The sequence below is a fragment of the Struthio camelus genome, chromosome 11 (assembly GCF_040807025.1).
Source record: "Struthio camelus isolate bStrCam1 chromosome 11, bStrCam1.hap1, whole genome shotgun sequence".
NCBI lineage: Eukaryota > Metazoa > Chordata > Aves > Struthioniformes > Struthionidae > Struthio > Struthio camelus.
This window is the reverse complement of record NC_090952.1, coordinates 25,725,528-25,741,660: the sequence shown is the minus strand read 5'-3', so window position 1 is coordinate 25,741,660 and position 16,133 is coordinate 25,725,528. Positions and strand designations below refer to the sequence as shown.

General features: G+C 53.7%; 1 protein-coding gene across 5 annotated transcripts in view; it reads left to right on the top strand.

Annotated features, from left to right (window-relative positions):
* Positions 1–589: 589 nt before the first annotated feature.
* The window catches only part of ZMYM3 (zinc finger MYM-type containing 3), a 31,368-nt gene continuing 15,824 nt past the window's right edge, over positions 590–16,133 (top strand). For 2 of the 5 annotated variants that reach the window (XM_068956893.1, XM_068956890.1), the window contains exons 1-9: positions 590–725; positions 9,878–10,774; positions 11,503–11,546; positions 11,947–12,019; positions 12,861–13,152; positions 13,591–13,768; positions 14,189–14,401; positions 15,059–15,209; positions 15,781–15,896. In XM_068956893.1, coding sequence (XP_068812994.1) covers positions 9,892–10,774; positions 11,503–11,546; positions 11,947–12,019; positions 12,861–13,152; positions 13,591–13,768; positions 14,189–14,401; positions 15,059–15,209; positions 15,781–15,896 — 1,950 coding nt within the window. In that variant the 5' untranslated portion in view covers positions 590–725; positions 9,878–9,891. Of the gene's footprint in view, positions 726–860; positions 1,315–6,687; positions 6,811–9,877; positions 10,775–11,502; positions 11,547–11,946; positions 12,020–12,860; positions 13,153–13,590; positions 13,769–14,188; positions 14,402–15,058; positions 15,210–15,780; positions 15,897–16,133 lie in introns of those variants that run through there. The other 3 variants (XM_068956891.1, XM_068956894.1, XM_068956892.1) reach the window with 3 other exon arrangements.

Genomic DNA, 16,133 nt, shown 5'->3' with positions numbered 1-16,133 from the left:
GCGCGTGCCGCGGCGCGACGCCCCCTCCCCCCGCCCCTTCCCCTCACGGGCGGCGGGAGCTGCGCGAGGCCCGGGGGGGCCCACGGGCGGCCCTGTAACGGCCGCTGCCGCCTGTGCTGCGGTGGGCGCCGTGTCGCAGCCCTGTAACCCCCCGTGGGGCGGCAGCGCGCCCCGAGGGCGCCTGGCGGCCCCCTTCCCCCCCCCCCCCACGCCTCCGTCAGCCGCTGGGGCCGGGGGGCTGCGCCGCTGCCCCGACCCGCGGGGGGCGCTGCTCCCTCGGCGGCGGCCGCCCACCCGTGTCCCTGCCGGATCCGGGGGGGGTGGGGAGGGGAGAGGAGCCTCGAGATGGAGGGTGGGGGGGGACACGAGGGGCTTGCGCGCCCCGTGAGAGGGGGCAGCGGGAGCCCGAGTGGGGGGGGTGTGGCCCGGGGCGACGTCACGAGTGGGGAGCGGGGGAGGGGGAATATGTCGGCGTGGGGGAAGGGAGCCCGGTCGGGGGGTGTCCGGGGGGGCGGGGCGCGGGTGGGGGAGGGGAGCGCGAGGGGGCGGGGCGCGGGCCGGGGGCCGGGGCAGCCCCTCCCGGGGGCGGCGCCGCGTCCCGGGCCCCCGCGGAAGCCCCGCCCGGCCGCGCTGTCACTCACCGCCCCGGGGAGACGCTCCAGCTCCAGGGAGGCGGCGGTGGCGGCGGCGCCCGAACCGGGCCGGGCGGTTCCCGCCGTGCGCAGGTAGGAGCCGTGGCGGAGCGGCCCGGCCGGGCCCCCCGCGGTGGCGGCCGCGGCCGCGGCGCTGAGAGGGTTAAGGCCGGGGCGGGGGGGGGCGAACCCGCTCCGCGGAATCCGCTCCGCACTTTGCGGGTGGCCGCGCGGGCACCGGCGGGGATTGCGGGCGCCCCGTTACCAGCCCCGCGCCGAGCCGAGCCGCACACGCCCCCCCGCCCCCCCCACCCAGCGCCGTGCCGGGGTGCGGCCGCTGCCCGCGCGGGGCTCCGCGCTGTTGGCTCGCGCGGCCCCGCTCCGCGGCTCCGCGCCGGGTTTTGGGGGCCGCCCGCTGGATTCCGGGCTGCTGCGCCGATCCCGGGCTCGCGGTTCCACTCCGCGTTTCCGAGGCCGCCGCCTGCAAGCCAGTCTCGCGAGCCCAGGCCCCGCCGCAGCCAATGGGGAGCCGTCCCTCGCTTGACACAGCCAATAGGGAGCTTCCCCCGCCCCCCCTCGGGCTGCAGCGCGCTGAGGGCTCCGAGCGGCGCCTCCATTTAAAGGGGCCGCGACCCGAATCCGGGCTCCGGGTAGAGCGGGCGGCACTGCGCCGGGGAGCCAGGTACGAGCGGCGCCGGCCGCGGGCGCCTCCCTGCGGGCGACGCGGGGTGACCGCCCGCCCACCCGCGGGGCGCCGGTGCTCGGGTGGGGGTGGGGGCGGGGCGCGAGCGTGCGGCGCGGGGCCCGGGAGGGGGCGGGGGCGGGGGCGGGGCCCCCCCGCAGGATGGGGGGCGGGGCGGGGCGCGCGCCCCGGCGGCGAGGGGGCGGGGCCCGCCGCCCCGCCAGGGGGCGGGGCCGCCGCCGCGCGCGCGTTCCCCCCCCCCGCCCCGTGGCGGCCGCATGGGGGCGCCCTTCGGCGGGGGTCGTGGGGGGGGGCAGGGGCCTGGGGCTGGTTTGGGATTTGGGGGGGGGGCGGGTAGGCCGCGGGTGACCCCTGTGCGGGGCGGGGAGGCCCCGGTGTGAGGCCTCCTGCTAGGTTTTGGCGGGGGGGGGGGGCAGACCCCAGAGTGACCCTCAGTGAGGGCTGGGGGGGGGGGGCAGCCCCGGGCGCAGCCCCCTCTCCGGGGCTGGTTTGGGGGGCGAGCAGGCCCCATGGAGGACCCCCTCCCCTACTGTGGGGCCAGGCCATAGGGGACCCCCTCCCCTACTGTGGGGCCAAGCCCCGGGGTGACCCCCCCCCACTGTGGGGCCAGGCCCCAGGATGACCCCCAGGCCGGTGGCGGGCGCAGGCCGCGGCCCCCCACGTCGCCGCCGAGGGGTTGACGTGGGGCAGCCCCCCAACCAGGCCCACCCGGGGCTGCCCGCAGCCCGGGCCCTGTCCCCGCCGTGGGGGGGGGCCGCGCCGAGGAGCGGTAGAAAACGGCCTCCCGGCGTCTGCGTGGCCCCCGGCGGCTCCGAGCGGGCTGAGCCCCGTCTCTGCCCCGGCCGCCGGCGTCCGTCGAGGCGGGCTCGCTCGGCCGTCGCTTCTGGGCTCGCCTGCCCGCTCGCACGCGCCTCGGGCAGGCGCCGGCCGAGCCATCCGCCCTTTACGCTGCTCTCGCAACCCGTAGTGATGAAGCATCTGGAGCGGGCTAAACCTGCCGCTGCTGATCTTTGGACTGGCCGATTCTTTTATCTGCCCGTTATCTCTCCCCCCCCCCCCCCCAAAACGTCTGGCTCGCTCGGGGAGGACCTGGCCTGTCCCTAAAATCCAGCTGTGCCTGCGAAAGCAGGGAGCGCCGCTCAGCCTGCGCGGCGACAGAGACCTGCTGGGCAGAAACCGGGCTTGCTGGAGCCTGGGGCCAGACCGGGGCTGGGCTGGGCCGCTGGAGCGTGGCGTGCTGAGGCGGAGGCAGGATTGGCCCCCGGCGCGAGGCTGGGAGCGGGCTGTGGCGCCAGCCTAGCGCGGGAACGGGCCCCGGCGGTCGGGCGCGTGGGCAGCGGCAGGGCTGGACGTGGTCTCTGCCGAGCGACGGTGGGGGACAGGCTGCTCAGCTTAGCCCTGGGGAATGGTTTCTGAAGCCTCTCTTCCTAAGAGGGGAGCTGCTTCGCTGATGCCCTTCCTTCCTCTTCCCGCTGGGCTTCACTTGCGGTTCTCGTTCACCGCTTTCTCTCTCGCTGCCCCTTCGTTCCCCAAGCCTGCTTCTAATCTGCGTTTTCTCCAATAACCCTGCCCACCCCAGGATCCAAGCCAGTGCTGAGAGCATGGCCCAGATGATCACCTCTGCCCGTTGAGGTGAAGCATGCCTGTGCTAAAACTCCCGTTTGGGGACCCAAGAGCAGGAAGCTGGCTGAGGAGTCTGCGAGTGCCAGCAAGGCCTAGTGGACTGCTCACCTTCCTCTCCCAGTGTTTTGGCTCTGTAAGGCTACCCGTGGAAAACTGTATGTTTTGCCCTCAAAAGCACGTCTTCCCTGAGATTCTGCCCCGTTGTCTTGTCTCTCTTCCCTGTATGGTAAGGTTTTCCCAGAGAATTGTATAACGATTTAGGTTAGAAGGGACTATTGGAGGTCTCTAGTCCAGTTTCTTGCTCACCGCAGAGCTTACTTTAGATCAGGTTGCTCAGGGTCTTGCCCAGTTGAGTTTTGAGCTCTTCCAGGTCTACTGTCCATTTGCATCTTCTAACTAGTGTCTTAACATCATTAAGGCAAGTTCGGTAGATGCTGCCAAAGCATGCTGCGCACCTCCGTACTTGTATGTTAGGCTCCAGATAGCGCTCCTAAAGCTTCTTGTCCGCTTTACTTTGTGTACTGTTTTGCAGCACTAGGAGCACTGATTTGGCAGACGTTGTCTTGTGGCAAGTGTTTAGTCGCGGAAAAAATGCTGCTTATTCATTCTGTAGGCACAAAGCTGTACAAGCAGCAGGAGAGTTTGCTCTTTGCCTTGATCTTTGAGTGGAGTTGGCTCTTGAAGTTGAATTGGTCTCTAGACACGAGGCATTACCGCTAAGACCTCTGTCTTAATGTGTGTAAACAAGACAAGTTGTGTTTGAGCGTACCTAGACTTGCTGTTGCTCGCTTCTCTGTTGCAGAGCCTTGACAGTTGCTGCTTGGAGGATGTTGGTCTTAGGAAAAGATGTGAGCGTATCCTGGGCAGTTTCAAACTGCTGCCAGAATGGTGTCCCTGATGGATGAGCTTGCTCCTGTTGGTGGTCTTGGAGTTTACCGCTAGCATGGGGGTGTTGGATTATCAGCAAATAATGCTGAGATCCAAGGAACGCTTCAAAGTACCTTTAAAGTGTTGCAGGGAGTTCCCTGGAAAAACCTCACGCCAGACCACTCTGCAAGAAAATTCCTGAATTTTGTCCTTCCTGTTTGATTTTCTTGAAGCTAAAGATGAAATTTCTGGGCTGCAAGCTCGAAATGTAGTTTGGTCAGCTCTGCCTTAGAGGAATTAACAGGAAACCCATGCATTTGGATTCATACGTTGCAGCGCCATCTGCTCTGTGTTGGAGTTTCAGCTTTCTTGAATCTGTGTGACTGCAGTACTAAGTTTGAGGCCTGTACCCTAGGCTGGTGCTCCCGATGTAGAAAATTTAGTTTTGGTTTAAGCTAGTGCTCCTAATGTTTGTTTACCAAAAAAAAAAAAAAAAAAGGCTTTGGTCTAGGTATTTCTGGCTTTGGGGCTGTTACAAAACCATTGCTGGTGTCTTCAGGCTGCTGGTGGTATTCTGGGAAGACCCTTCTTTTCCCCATCCGCGAGTTCCCATAGGGTAGACAATTTCAGCCGCTTGTGAAGGCTGGCCCAAAGGGGACGTGGTGATGGGTCCTGCTGTTTTCACTCCATGAATTACAGAATAATATACTATAATACCTTCCGAGATCAGAAGAGACCACTGCGTTCATCTAGCTTGACCTGCAAAATGCAGGCTGAGGAACTAGACCAGTGACGTTTGTAGTGGCTATAGCTGACTTGAAGATCAAGTTACTCCATGCCATCATAAAATCTCCAAGTTGCAGAGGTCTATATATCGCTGAGTCAGTTGTTAAATAGTCAATAACCTACAGCTTTAATTTGGAAACAGACACTTCTGCCTTTGTCCAACTTTGACTCCCCAGCCTTCGGAGACCTCCTGTGTGTTTGTCTGACGAGTCCTTTACTATCAGATTTTCTTCCCTTATGGATTTTTTGAGACAGGTCATGTCATGTCTCCCCACTTCTTTTCAGTGAACGAAACAAATTTATCACTGGAAAGCGTTTTCTAAACCATGACTGATTTGTTAAAGCAGTGGGATTCTTGCATTTTTTTTTTTATTTGAAACATCTCAACTCTTTCAGTGTCTGTCTTCAAGTGAAGACACTAGCCAAGAGTCGGATGGTAATGATCTAGCGTGGTGCTCTGTGCAAGCAGTGCTGTATTGAAAGACACCAATGGACGTGGCTTTGTGCTCTCCGAGTGCAGCGTCTGGGCTGCCAGGCTGATGAGTAGGAGCTCGGAGAGCTGCCTCTCCAAAACCAGTAGTGAGTAATGACCTTTTTTTTTTTTTGCTCCCTTCCAGAGAATTTGGACGAGACTGAAACCTGGTCCCTAGCAGTATACCTGTTTACTGGTGATTCTTCATAAATTAATGTGCTTTTAAAAGCAGTTAGCCAATCTGTAATAAAAGTTTGCAGTGTTTCAATCTGGAAAGCTATAAACTGCCCCAGGCTTTAGTAAACTCAGATACATCATAGCAATGAAGTATGTTTGTCACTCAAGGTATAATATTGTTAATGAGGATCTGTTGCCTAAAACCATGCTGGTAGGGCATTATGTTACTTCCTTAATGGTTTATTGATAGAACCATGTGTCGACCGCTGTTATTTTTGTCAGGAAAAGTTACTAAGTCAGGCATTACTGTTTATTTGAAATTTTGGCACAAAAATAGGAACTTTCTTCAGAGCTCTCTGTTTAGTTCTTACAGAACTCTTAGATAAAAATTATCTGGTATGTCGATCTGAGTGTTTTAACTGTAATATATTTTGTTTAATATTTTTCATATTTCAAATGCTTTCTAATATCCAAAAAAGAAAAAAGGTAAATCCTTCAGCCTTTGAAAATCGGAATCAACATCCATTGACAAAAGTCTAGGATAGGTACCCTAACAGTTGCTATTCCTTTGGTTGAGGAAGGCAGTCACTGCGTGGCTGCGCTCTTCTGCGGACAACGGAGACTTCCTAAGTATCCACTTCGTTGTGAGGGAGTAGCAGCAGGATTTTTTGTTTTGTTTTGTTTTGTTTTTACTGTCTCATTTACTTAAATACTCATTGGTAGCTGCTCGTTTTTGCAGCTAGACCACATTCCCCCGCTGATGGTTAACTGAGTCAGGACGCTTGTTTGTATGATATGGAAGATCTCTGCGGTTACAGCACCAGCGATGTCCTTGACATGTCCTTAACAACCCATATAAAGTCTCAGCTAGTCACTTGTGGTACTCGAGTGTGCTCTGAGAGAAGATTTTTGTCCTCCCCACCCACCTTTGGCAGAAAGGGTAAGTCGGGTCTGGTAGTCTACTCACGTTGGATTTGTGGCCAGCGTTGCATCCGTGCCAGTCCTACACGTTCATGGAGGGCCCTCAGCAGACCCGTCAGCTACTTGGAATCTCTCACGTGCTATCTGAGAAGCACTCTGCTTCTGATTGTTGCGCCGAGGACTTCACAGTCATTGAGCTCGATCTTCCCGGCAACAACAGTTACTGAATACTCTGGAGAGGATGGTGCCCAGTCCAAAGTAATGACTTTCCAAACGTCTGATTGAGCAGTCACATCCTCTGTAAACGTGCAGGATTTCACCACGCTGTCTCCTCTCTGTTTGGCTGAGTTGTGTTCCAGCATACTTTCCTTGCTGCCAGATATGTGTGTGGCTAGAAAAGAGAAAGATTTCAGACTGAGCTGTGACCAGAACTCAGTGAGTGATCTGTGCATTAGATAGCCCTGGAATAAAAAAGATGACGAAATGTGGTGCATCTGCCAAAACCAGTAAGCTATTACCCCTCTGTTAGAGGCAGTGAGAAGAGACCAGGAGGAAAAGTGCGCGTTCAGTTGGCAGCAGAACTCATTGCGAAGTTCAGCAGGAAGCCCAGACGATTCTGAAAGTCCCAGGTGAGCGAAAGGAGTGTGGTTTTCCTCCCACAGGGCTGCCTTCTTGGTTCTGGTGGTTGAAAGCCACTGCAAAGACTTCAGTCAGGGGCGCAGAGTTGCAGTGACGTGCAGAGACGTTCCTTGCATGTCAGTATCTCCCGCTTAAGTCCGGCCTCAGTGCTACTCTGTCAGCTTTTCCAGAATGCTATAAATGCGTCAAATGTTAGCATCCATCTGTTTCTGTGTCTCATTGTCATGGAGCTCTGATGCATCAGGCTTAAAGTAAACAAAATGAAATCTTTTTAGAACAAAATGTTACGTTGCAGAGCTTATTGCCAATGGAATTTGTGGAGGCCCAAAACAAATTGGTTTGAAAGGGAATTTGGCAAATTCGTGACAGATTTGTCTATTAGAGTCTTTACAATGATAGTCCCAATGCAACTCATGCAAAGCGGTTCTTCTTGATTGCCGTTTGGTTGGGTGATATGCTGAAGGAGACTCGTCCTGTGTCAGTGGTGTTTCTTATATTCTCCCGCCAGGTATTCGTTCTTGCTGTCAATAGAAAATGGGATATTTGAATAGCTGGATCTTTCATTTGACTGACTGCAGCAGTTCTTAGCCTTGCGCAACCTAAGAAGATGTTTTAAACTGTTCGCTGGAACGCGTGAGCTGTTCTGCCGGGGAGATTCTGGCAAAGTTCATGAAAGCAAATAGGAATCTGAACATGCGGGTTCACAGGAACACGCTGTGCTTCCAACCAGAACTTGCATGTGAGTGGTCTTACTGTGGACTTTTAGATCTTTCTTGTCCACATAGCAGTGTTTTGGAGTTGATTTAATCTGCAGAATAGTTGTTCTCTTTAAGGCTGTGCGTCCTTGTCGTTAGGTTTATCGTAGTCTTGTCTTGCATTGTAACGCTCCTGCGGCCAGAGCTTGAAAGCAGTGCGGAGGTATACGTTGCTGAAACCAGCTGCTTTTGGTCTGTCTGTAGAGCACATGTGAGCAGAATGGCGAGTTCCTCTCCCCACGCTTTCATGGGCTGTTGCTTGTGTTGTCCCGTAGGGGGAGATGCCAACATGGATTCCTCACGCTCCAAAATTGTTCCCAGGGTCTCTTTCTGCCAAATGAAGGCTAGGCCAGCTGAAAGTGGCAAAGACTGTAGGAGTACGAGCTCTGTGGATTCATTGCAGACTTGTGCAAAGTGTCTGAAGGTGAATTTGAGGAGTATCTTAGTCCTCTGTTAAGTACACTTATAAATATACTTTTATTGTTCATCTCGGTGGCTTGACCTTTCTGCTGCTTGTTGTTGTAAGGTCTGCTGTCTTTCCATACAGGCATGGAAACTTGGCTGAGGTGTATCTTTGAGAAGGAGGTATTGTTAATGTTCAGAGAAGCAGAAAAACATGTTTCTCATCTTGGGAGGATTCTCACCTGCCTCAAACCTTTACGACTTCTTTCAGATGTCTTTATTTCACTTTGTTCTTCTTCCTGTTGGTCACCCTGAAACACATATTAGCTCTCACATTGATCTGGAGTTAGCTCATTGTAGAAGCTTTGTCTACTCTGTAACTAAAGACAGTGAATGGAATAACCAAGTCTTCGTTGGTGAAACTTGCTGAGCGTCTCTGAAGATCACATCTTCTGTAGTCTCTGTTTGTGATTGTGGGGACAGTGCTTAGCTGCATTTTCTATTTCAGAGTGGCAGATATGTTTTCAGATAAAAATAAGAGGTAATGACTTTGCCCTCTAGCTGTAGGTATGATTTCCTGAATTCCTGCTTAACTGAGTTTCAGAAGGTGGCTACATTCTCTATCCACTTATTTCCTGTCTAGTTCTGAGTAAACTGCTCGTAAGTGCGACTTTGTTATCCTTTCGGAGAGAAGGGTGTAGAGAAGGAATTGATCAGCCGTCACCAGTGAAATTCATGCAAGTGGGCTGGTGCCGCATCTTTCATTTCTAGTGCCTTCCCTGTGCTATCGTAGTTACAACCTGTTTGGGGGACCTGATGCTACATCACGTCTTTTTCTGCCTGGCCACTTATGGACTCTGTCTCCCTTTCCGTTCCCCTCTTTAGGTTTTTACCCTTTCTCTGCAGGGTTATAACTTAACGATTCGCCAATATGGATATGAATGCTTTTTTGCCTCACCTCATGGTCTTGCCCTTTCTGGCGTTTGATAAAGTTGACCTTTCTTAGGCATGAGGAGCTGGGCTGTGATTTTGTCCCTCTGATGTTAGCAGTCAGCATCACCTCTCTCTGTGCGAGTGCGCTGTCTGTGCAGTGCAAAGTCTCACTGGTCTTTTTTCCTGACTCTGCATTGCACACTTAGGACTGTTTTGCTACCTTTTCTTCCTCTCAAAACTGCTTGTAACATCATGGGCTTTCCCACCTTTCTTCATGCCACTGTCTAGAATTCCCTCCAGTTCTACCTTAAGTTTTTCCAGTTTTTCTGTGTCTGAATATTAGCCCACGTGGTTTTGGGACTACACTATAACCATAGTTATAGTGTAACGTGGATCATTTCTGTCCTCTGACAAAATTCTTGCATCTTGTCATCCGCTGTCCCTTTGGGATGGTATCTGGTTTGAGGTGCAAGCTACAGAGCAAACAAGGTGTCCTTGCAACCTCTGTGTGCTTAAGAGAAAAGATGCTTTTAAAAATGTAAGATGAGTTAGCTGCATGAGAACAACTTAGAAGAACAGGATAAGCCGGATTATTTCAGTCAGGTGAAAGGCAGGGAAGAGAACACCACAGAACAGCTATGTGAAGTCTTCTGAATTAATTCCTGGGTCACTTCTGATACCCTAGCGTCCTTTATGATGGCAGGTCTGTTGGCCGTGCTGTGGAGAAGCGTGCACACGATATGGAGAGCGCCCAAAGGTTTGCTGCTGCGTCCCATGCCTGCTGTTTGGCTTAGGAGGTTTGTAATCTCCAGGGTAGGGGTGACTGACTTTTTCACATCGTGGTTATTGCTAGCAGCCTTATGGGGCCTTGTTTTACTCCAGCGGTGTTCAGAAGAGTGGGCACTGCTGTATTCATGCACTGTGTAACACTGCTTTTCATTAACTTGCAAGTCTCTCTCGTTTCTAGTTGTCATCTTCTAAATGGATTCCAGTGAATTTTCGGGATCTTTGGACCCGCTGTCCTTGCCTGACAAACCACTTATTGGTGATCTCCCTGCTGACATGGAGTTTGGGGAAGATCTCCTCGGCTCCCAAACAGCTTCTACCCAGGACGCTTCGGTTCTTCAGCCCCCTGACTGGGATCAACCCAAGCAGATGACTGCAGATGGGGACTTGGACCTTCTAGTGAAAGCAGACAGCCTGTCTGAACTAAACAAGTCAGATGATCTCGATCTGGCTAAACCTGGTGTCATGGACATGCTGGAGAAACCTGATGTCTTAGATGAGCTGGACAAAACTGCTGACTTGATGGAGCTAGATAAAGCGGAGGATCTGGATGGGCTATACAAGGCACATTCTTCCCAGGATGTGGAGGATGGGTCAGGAGACTCCTCTGCCCTCACTAGAGAAGCCCTTGTTCCAGAAACATGGAAAGAAGGGGAAGAGGCACCAAAAAATGATTCTGGGGACCTAAAGGATGATGGTGCTGCTGCTATTCCTGCACTGTCTGATGACAATGCCCCCGAATCGCCCCCACAGCCTGTTCCTGACTCAGGGGAACTGAACAGTGCCCCAGCCACAGAAGAAATCACAGCGCAGTCCTCGAGTCTGCCAGTGTCCCCCCCACAGCTCAGTCTTAAACAAACCAAGAAGACAAGGTTGAAGGCACCAAGGAAAAGCTCACCTGTGCAGAGGGAAGGGCTAGCAGTGGAAGCGGGGCTGGAGCTGAGCCTGGATAGCAGTACCGCAGCCTTGCTCCCTGAGCATGTGGATGAAAACCAGACAGAGGAAGGGGATGATAGTGGGAACAGTTCTCTTAAAGAGAGCAGCATACTGAAGGCACAGGAAGCTTCGCCACCAGCAGGTGGGTAGTTATCTCTGCAGAACCTAGCTGCTTCTTGCTCAGTAGGCCACGCTGCTGCACGTCTCTGAAGTTGGAGGCTGTTTTGAGCAACAGTTTTTCCGTCTCCTCTGACGATTTCCATGGCAATACTGCTGATGGGCTAGATGTGAGGAAAGGGGCTTGCTTATAAGGAATAGTGCTCTGGAAGCTGGTCCCTTGATGCACACAATCTCTCACTCTCATAGCTCTCTCACTTTCATAGCTTTAATGTTGCTTAATGTTTGTGCCAGCTAGGAGCTTGCCCGCTCAAGCTGGTGCTGTGGATCAGCTTAGTTTACGCTCCTGTTCGCTGGAGTCATTATGGGAACTGAGGGTCACCAGGAGAAGACGTTTCCAATAGGCAATGACCCCTGCCCAGGCTGGTCACCCTTGGGAGAGGTTCAGTCTCCATGGTCAGAACCAGTTGGAGGCACCGTTGCAGCTGCCCAGCATCCCCTCACACCCTTGCAGAGAGGTCTCCCCCTTAAAGGACCTTCTCCCAAGCTGTGTGTGTGGCTCTCTAACTACATGTGATGGGTTTAGAAGCTTTCCTGTGTTTGGACGCCAGCAGAGCTGTGCTCATTAGCTGGGTCTGAGGCTTCCTATGCAGACAAGCCCAAAGAGTGGTTGCATTGGAACAACATCTTTTCTCTTCTGTTGGAGAAAATCAAGAGGCTGGAGTCAAGCTTTCCTCTCCGCTTCTGTTGTAGGAGAAAGCCTGTCTGGGAAGGGAAGCGAGCAGCCCACTGAGAAGGTGAGGAGAACGCAGTCGAGTACATACTCTACAGGAGTATTGAGGTTGTCTGTCTGTCGCTAAATGCGGTGAGGGACCCTGGCTGTCTCTTTGCCCCTTTGGGCAGGAGTGTGCATGTCTCCTGTGACAGTGGTCCCTGTACACTGCCACTGTGCTGTACATGTGGCTTCAGTATGTCTCTCCCTGCCACCCCAGGCTGGAACTTCATCCCCATAAGCCTGCTTCCCCCTCTCTGCCCGTCTTGCTATCCCTGGTCAGGTATCCATGGAGTTGTATCCCTTTTCAGCCTAGCTGTGGTGAAAGCAAGGCCCAGAAGTTGGAACTCCACCATGATCAGGGATACTTACCTATGGTTGTCCCAGCAAATGGTTAGCTTAAGTATTTTCTGAATGTCTTCTAGGAGCAGAAAAGAAGTGAACGAGCCAGAAGATCAGAAACTGCCAGGCCTGAAACTGTGAACTCCTCTGAGAGCAGTGAGTAACGAGAGCTGGCCAACAGGCTGGTCTGTTTTCAGCCAGAAAGTAGGGCCCGGGCCCAGCAAGAGCAGGCAGTTTGTGATGCGAGTAGGATGGACGTAGGAATTCTTGAGCTTTTATGCAGACTTTTCTGTTATGCAGGACAGGTCCCTTCACCCCTGTGGATCTTCATATCAGGGTGTTTGTCCGGCTTTCTCAGGGCGCTTAGGATGAAGAGAGCTCTGATAGTATTTTTGCAGTGGTTTGTAGGTACCAAGCACCAAGTAATAGGATGAGAATCTGTGGACGTTCCCCATGAAATCCATCTTCCATCTCCTCAACCAGGAACTTTGCTCCTTTGTCCCTATCCCAGCACGCTGTCTGAAGGAGGGTTGTATTTTGGGAACTTCCCTGCCAAAGTACATGAAGTCTCTGTCCTGTGAGATGTTGAGTGTCACACTGCCATTTCCTAGTATTTGTCTGTTGCTCCTTCGTTGTCTGCCTGTGCAGCCTGTGCTGGAGAAGTGGCTGGTGAACCAGCTTGTTCCCTTTAAGTTCTACTGGTTCTTGGAGGGATTTCTGCTGTAAATGTTCACGTTTCAGAATTCTGCTCGACCTTCACTTCCTAGAGAAAAATTGTACCTAAGCCCAGTTTGCTTAAAGACTTCCTGGCTCATCTCCAATTTCAGCAGAATATCTTTTCAGGGTCCCTTTATCACCCCACCCAGGAAGGTACAAAGCATGTAGAAGTTATCCAGAAAGGTGACCCCAGAAAGCCCCACCATGTCTCTCATGGCTGAGGTCTTGTCTCAGTCCCTAACAGGGAATTTCTGTGTATGTTCTCTCTGTTCTTTTGCAGTTCCGGTCTCTGATGAAGATTCAGATGCAATGGTGGATGATCCTAATGATGAGGATTTTGTTCCTTTTCGTACCCGACGCTCAACCCGTATGTCCCTGCGCACTCAGATGGCTCAGCGAGCCGCCCGCTCTACTGTTACCAAGATGACTTGTGCCAACTGCCGGACCCCACTGCAGAAAGGCCAGACTGCCTACCAGCGTAAAGGACTCCCTCAGCTCTTCTGCTCCAGCTCCTGTCTCACCACCTTCTCAAAAAAACCACCTGGGAAAAAGATATGCACCTTCTGTAAAAAGTGTGTGATTGTTCCACTTCCCTCAGTGTTCCTGACTCCCGCACTTGTGATCCCATTCAGCTGCCCCACAGCCGTACCTGCCAGTCGCCATCCCTGTGACCCTCATGCTTCCTTTGTCTGCCACATCACTCCTATCCTACTGCCCCATGTCTTTCTTCGTGCTCTGCAGATCCCATCCTCCTTACTCCCGCTTCGCATTATTGCCCTTCTCTGCCTGTCCGTAAGCTTAATGCACCTTGTCCCTGCCTCCTCTCGGAGCAACCTTATGCATGCTGCCCCTCTGGACACCACTCCTCTGGGTTGGACCGCAGCTGCTATGAGACAGCTTTTGCTGCCCTCTTGGGACAAGGGAGTCCCCTGCATTGCAGCCTTTCATCCTGTCCCTTCATGGCAGGACTGGTGTGTCCCTGCACTAATACATGCCTTGCTGATCCCCAGGGAAATCTGGAACACCAAGGACTCGGTGGTTGCCCAGATCGGTTCAGGTGGCTCTTTTCACGAGTTCTGCACCTCCGTCTGCCTCTCTCTCTACGAGGCCCAGCAGCAGAGACCGGCACCTCAGTCTGCAGAGGCCTCAGACACCAGCCGCTGCAGTGTCTGCCACAAACCCGGCGAGGTAAACAAAGTCTTTGTCTTTTCCGTATCCAGGCTGAGGTGCTCGGTTCTGCCTGAGACCTGCCTGAGTGCAGGGCACTTTCCGGGTACTCTTATGGCCTGAGGCCTCAGCCCTTGAGGTGGTTTGAGCTCTCTTCCGGGTTCTTTCTTGTCCACTGTGATCCAGTCCTCATTCCCAGAAACAAAACTTCACCTTCCCCCTAGCCTGCAGCCAATTGCCTCCTGCCACTCTGCTCTCCCAACTGCTCTGCTGTTTTTGGCGAGGGAGGCCAGGCTGAGTACACAGCGGCTTCCGGGATGGCTCTTGCCTGAATTTGTTAGCGCAACAGCTCATCCTCCCAAGGGCCTTGGAAGTGGCACGTGTGTGTAGGAGGGAGGCACGTGGTGGTATGAGGGAGTGACAGCAATGATGCCTCTGCAGATCCAGCACGAGGTCAGCAATGGGAACGTGGTGCATCGCATCTGCAGCGACGCCTGCTTCACCAAGTTCCGGGCCACCAAGGGGCTGAAAACCAACTGCTGCGACAACTGTGGACTCTATATCTACAACAAGGGCTTGCCCCTGGAATACCTCTTCCATGAAGGCCAGCAAAAACGCTTCTGCAATTCCACCTGTCTCAACAGTTACAAGAAGGTGTGTGGAGTCAGCTGCCTGGGGTGGGGAGGTATCCATGGGCACACATCTCCTTTCTTCAGTTTAGCACAGGACACTGTGCAACAGCAGGCAGCTTGAACCCTCTTGGCCTTTTGTTGCTGACAAAACGTCGTAAGAGATTGCCGTGGAGAAACTTTGAAACTTAAGCAAGTACACTCGTTCTGCTGGGGCTGTGACCCCAGGGCTCATACTGGACCCAAGCGAAGGTCAAACACTTGATAAGCTGCACTGTCCAGTGACATTGGTACATGGAGTTAGCATGGGTCAGCTTCTTTTGGATGTCTACCCAGAGCTTGGCTGTATCTGCTCCTCTGTGGCCTGAGTAGGCTTCACTGAACTGTCCTAATGGCACTGCCAGGTTCTGCATTACTGCCAAGGGTCCCCATGAGTACGTGCATACCCTTGACAAAGTGAAGCTGAGGTGCCAGTGAGCAAAGTCAGCTTTTCTCTACCACCAGCTACCTGAACCTGTGGTCTGCGAGCTTGGCTCTCACGTCAGGTGTCCATGTGCTCCCAGCAGGAGAGCTGCCCTGCGGTGGATGCAGTAATGGGGTGGGGGCATGAGGCAGGTGGGGGATAGAGCTTTGACGAGTGTGATGGGCTCTCTGACAGCTCTGTTCTGCTCTGTGTTTGCAGAAAAACACTCGGGTCTACCCGTGCATGTGGTGCAAGACGCTGTGCAAGAACTTTGACATGCTGCCCAACGTGGATCGCAGCGGCAAGATGGGCCTGTTCTGCTCCATTTGCTGCACTACCTCCCACAAAGTGAAGCAGTCAGGCTTGGTTGGTAAGAGCGCCCACATACAGGGATTCAGTCAGCTCTCCACTCTAACTCCTCCTTTTGTACCCTTGCTTGTGGTTGAGACTGGAAGGAAGGCATATTGCTCACAAGGGAAGATGTCTGGGGAGGAGTCCAGGGAGATAAGTGGAAGGGTATTAGGAGAGGGAGGCACCCTTGCAGCACATAGCTATTCTAATGCTGAAGGGTAGTGTCTGTTGAGAATGCAGGAAGCAATTGTAGTGCTCTACTGTGCTGGCATTGCCCTTTCTGCTACATGGAGCACCGGGGTGTCCAGGAGTGGGAATGGTCTCTGCTGACTGGTACAAGTATTGCAGGCTGTTTTTTCCAGATTCCTGCAGAGCCAGGGTCACGTCCCGGAGCCGCTCTGCTCTCCATCCATGTTTAACATTTCTGTCCTAGCAGAACTTGGTGCTCTTAGTTTCCTGGTGTTCTTGTCCCTTCCTTTCTGGTTATAGCTTGACAGACTGAGGAGGAGTGAGTAGCCTGCATGCCATCCTCAGAACCCAGTCCCATGTCCTGTGCTGCTGCCCTCACCGATTCCTGTCTGTTTCATCAGGTCCCCCTAGACCCTGCAGCTTCTGCAGAAAGAGTTTATCTGAACCCTGCTATTACAACAAGACAGACCGGGTTGTCTACCAGTTCTGCAGCCCCAGCTGCTGGACCAAATTCCAGGTACTGAAACATCCTTCATGCTGGGCTGAGCCCTAGAGCCTCCTGCCTCTTTTCATACTCGGCAGAGGCTGCAGCTTCCTCAGGCTCCTCAGGGAGGGTCCATAGGAAAGGCTCTGCTGGAGGACCTGAGTTGCAGTGCTTGTAGCTGCCAATTACTCAGTCTTGGCCTTACCTCCCCTCCCCTCAGCTGGGATAAGTCTGGCTGTAGTTCTCTCCTGTCTATCAGCTTACGCCCAG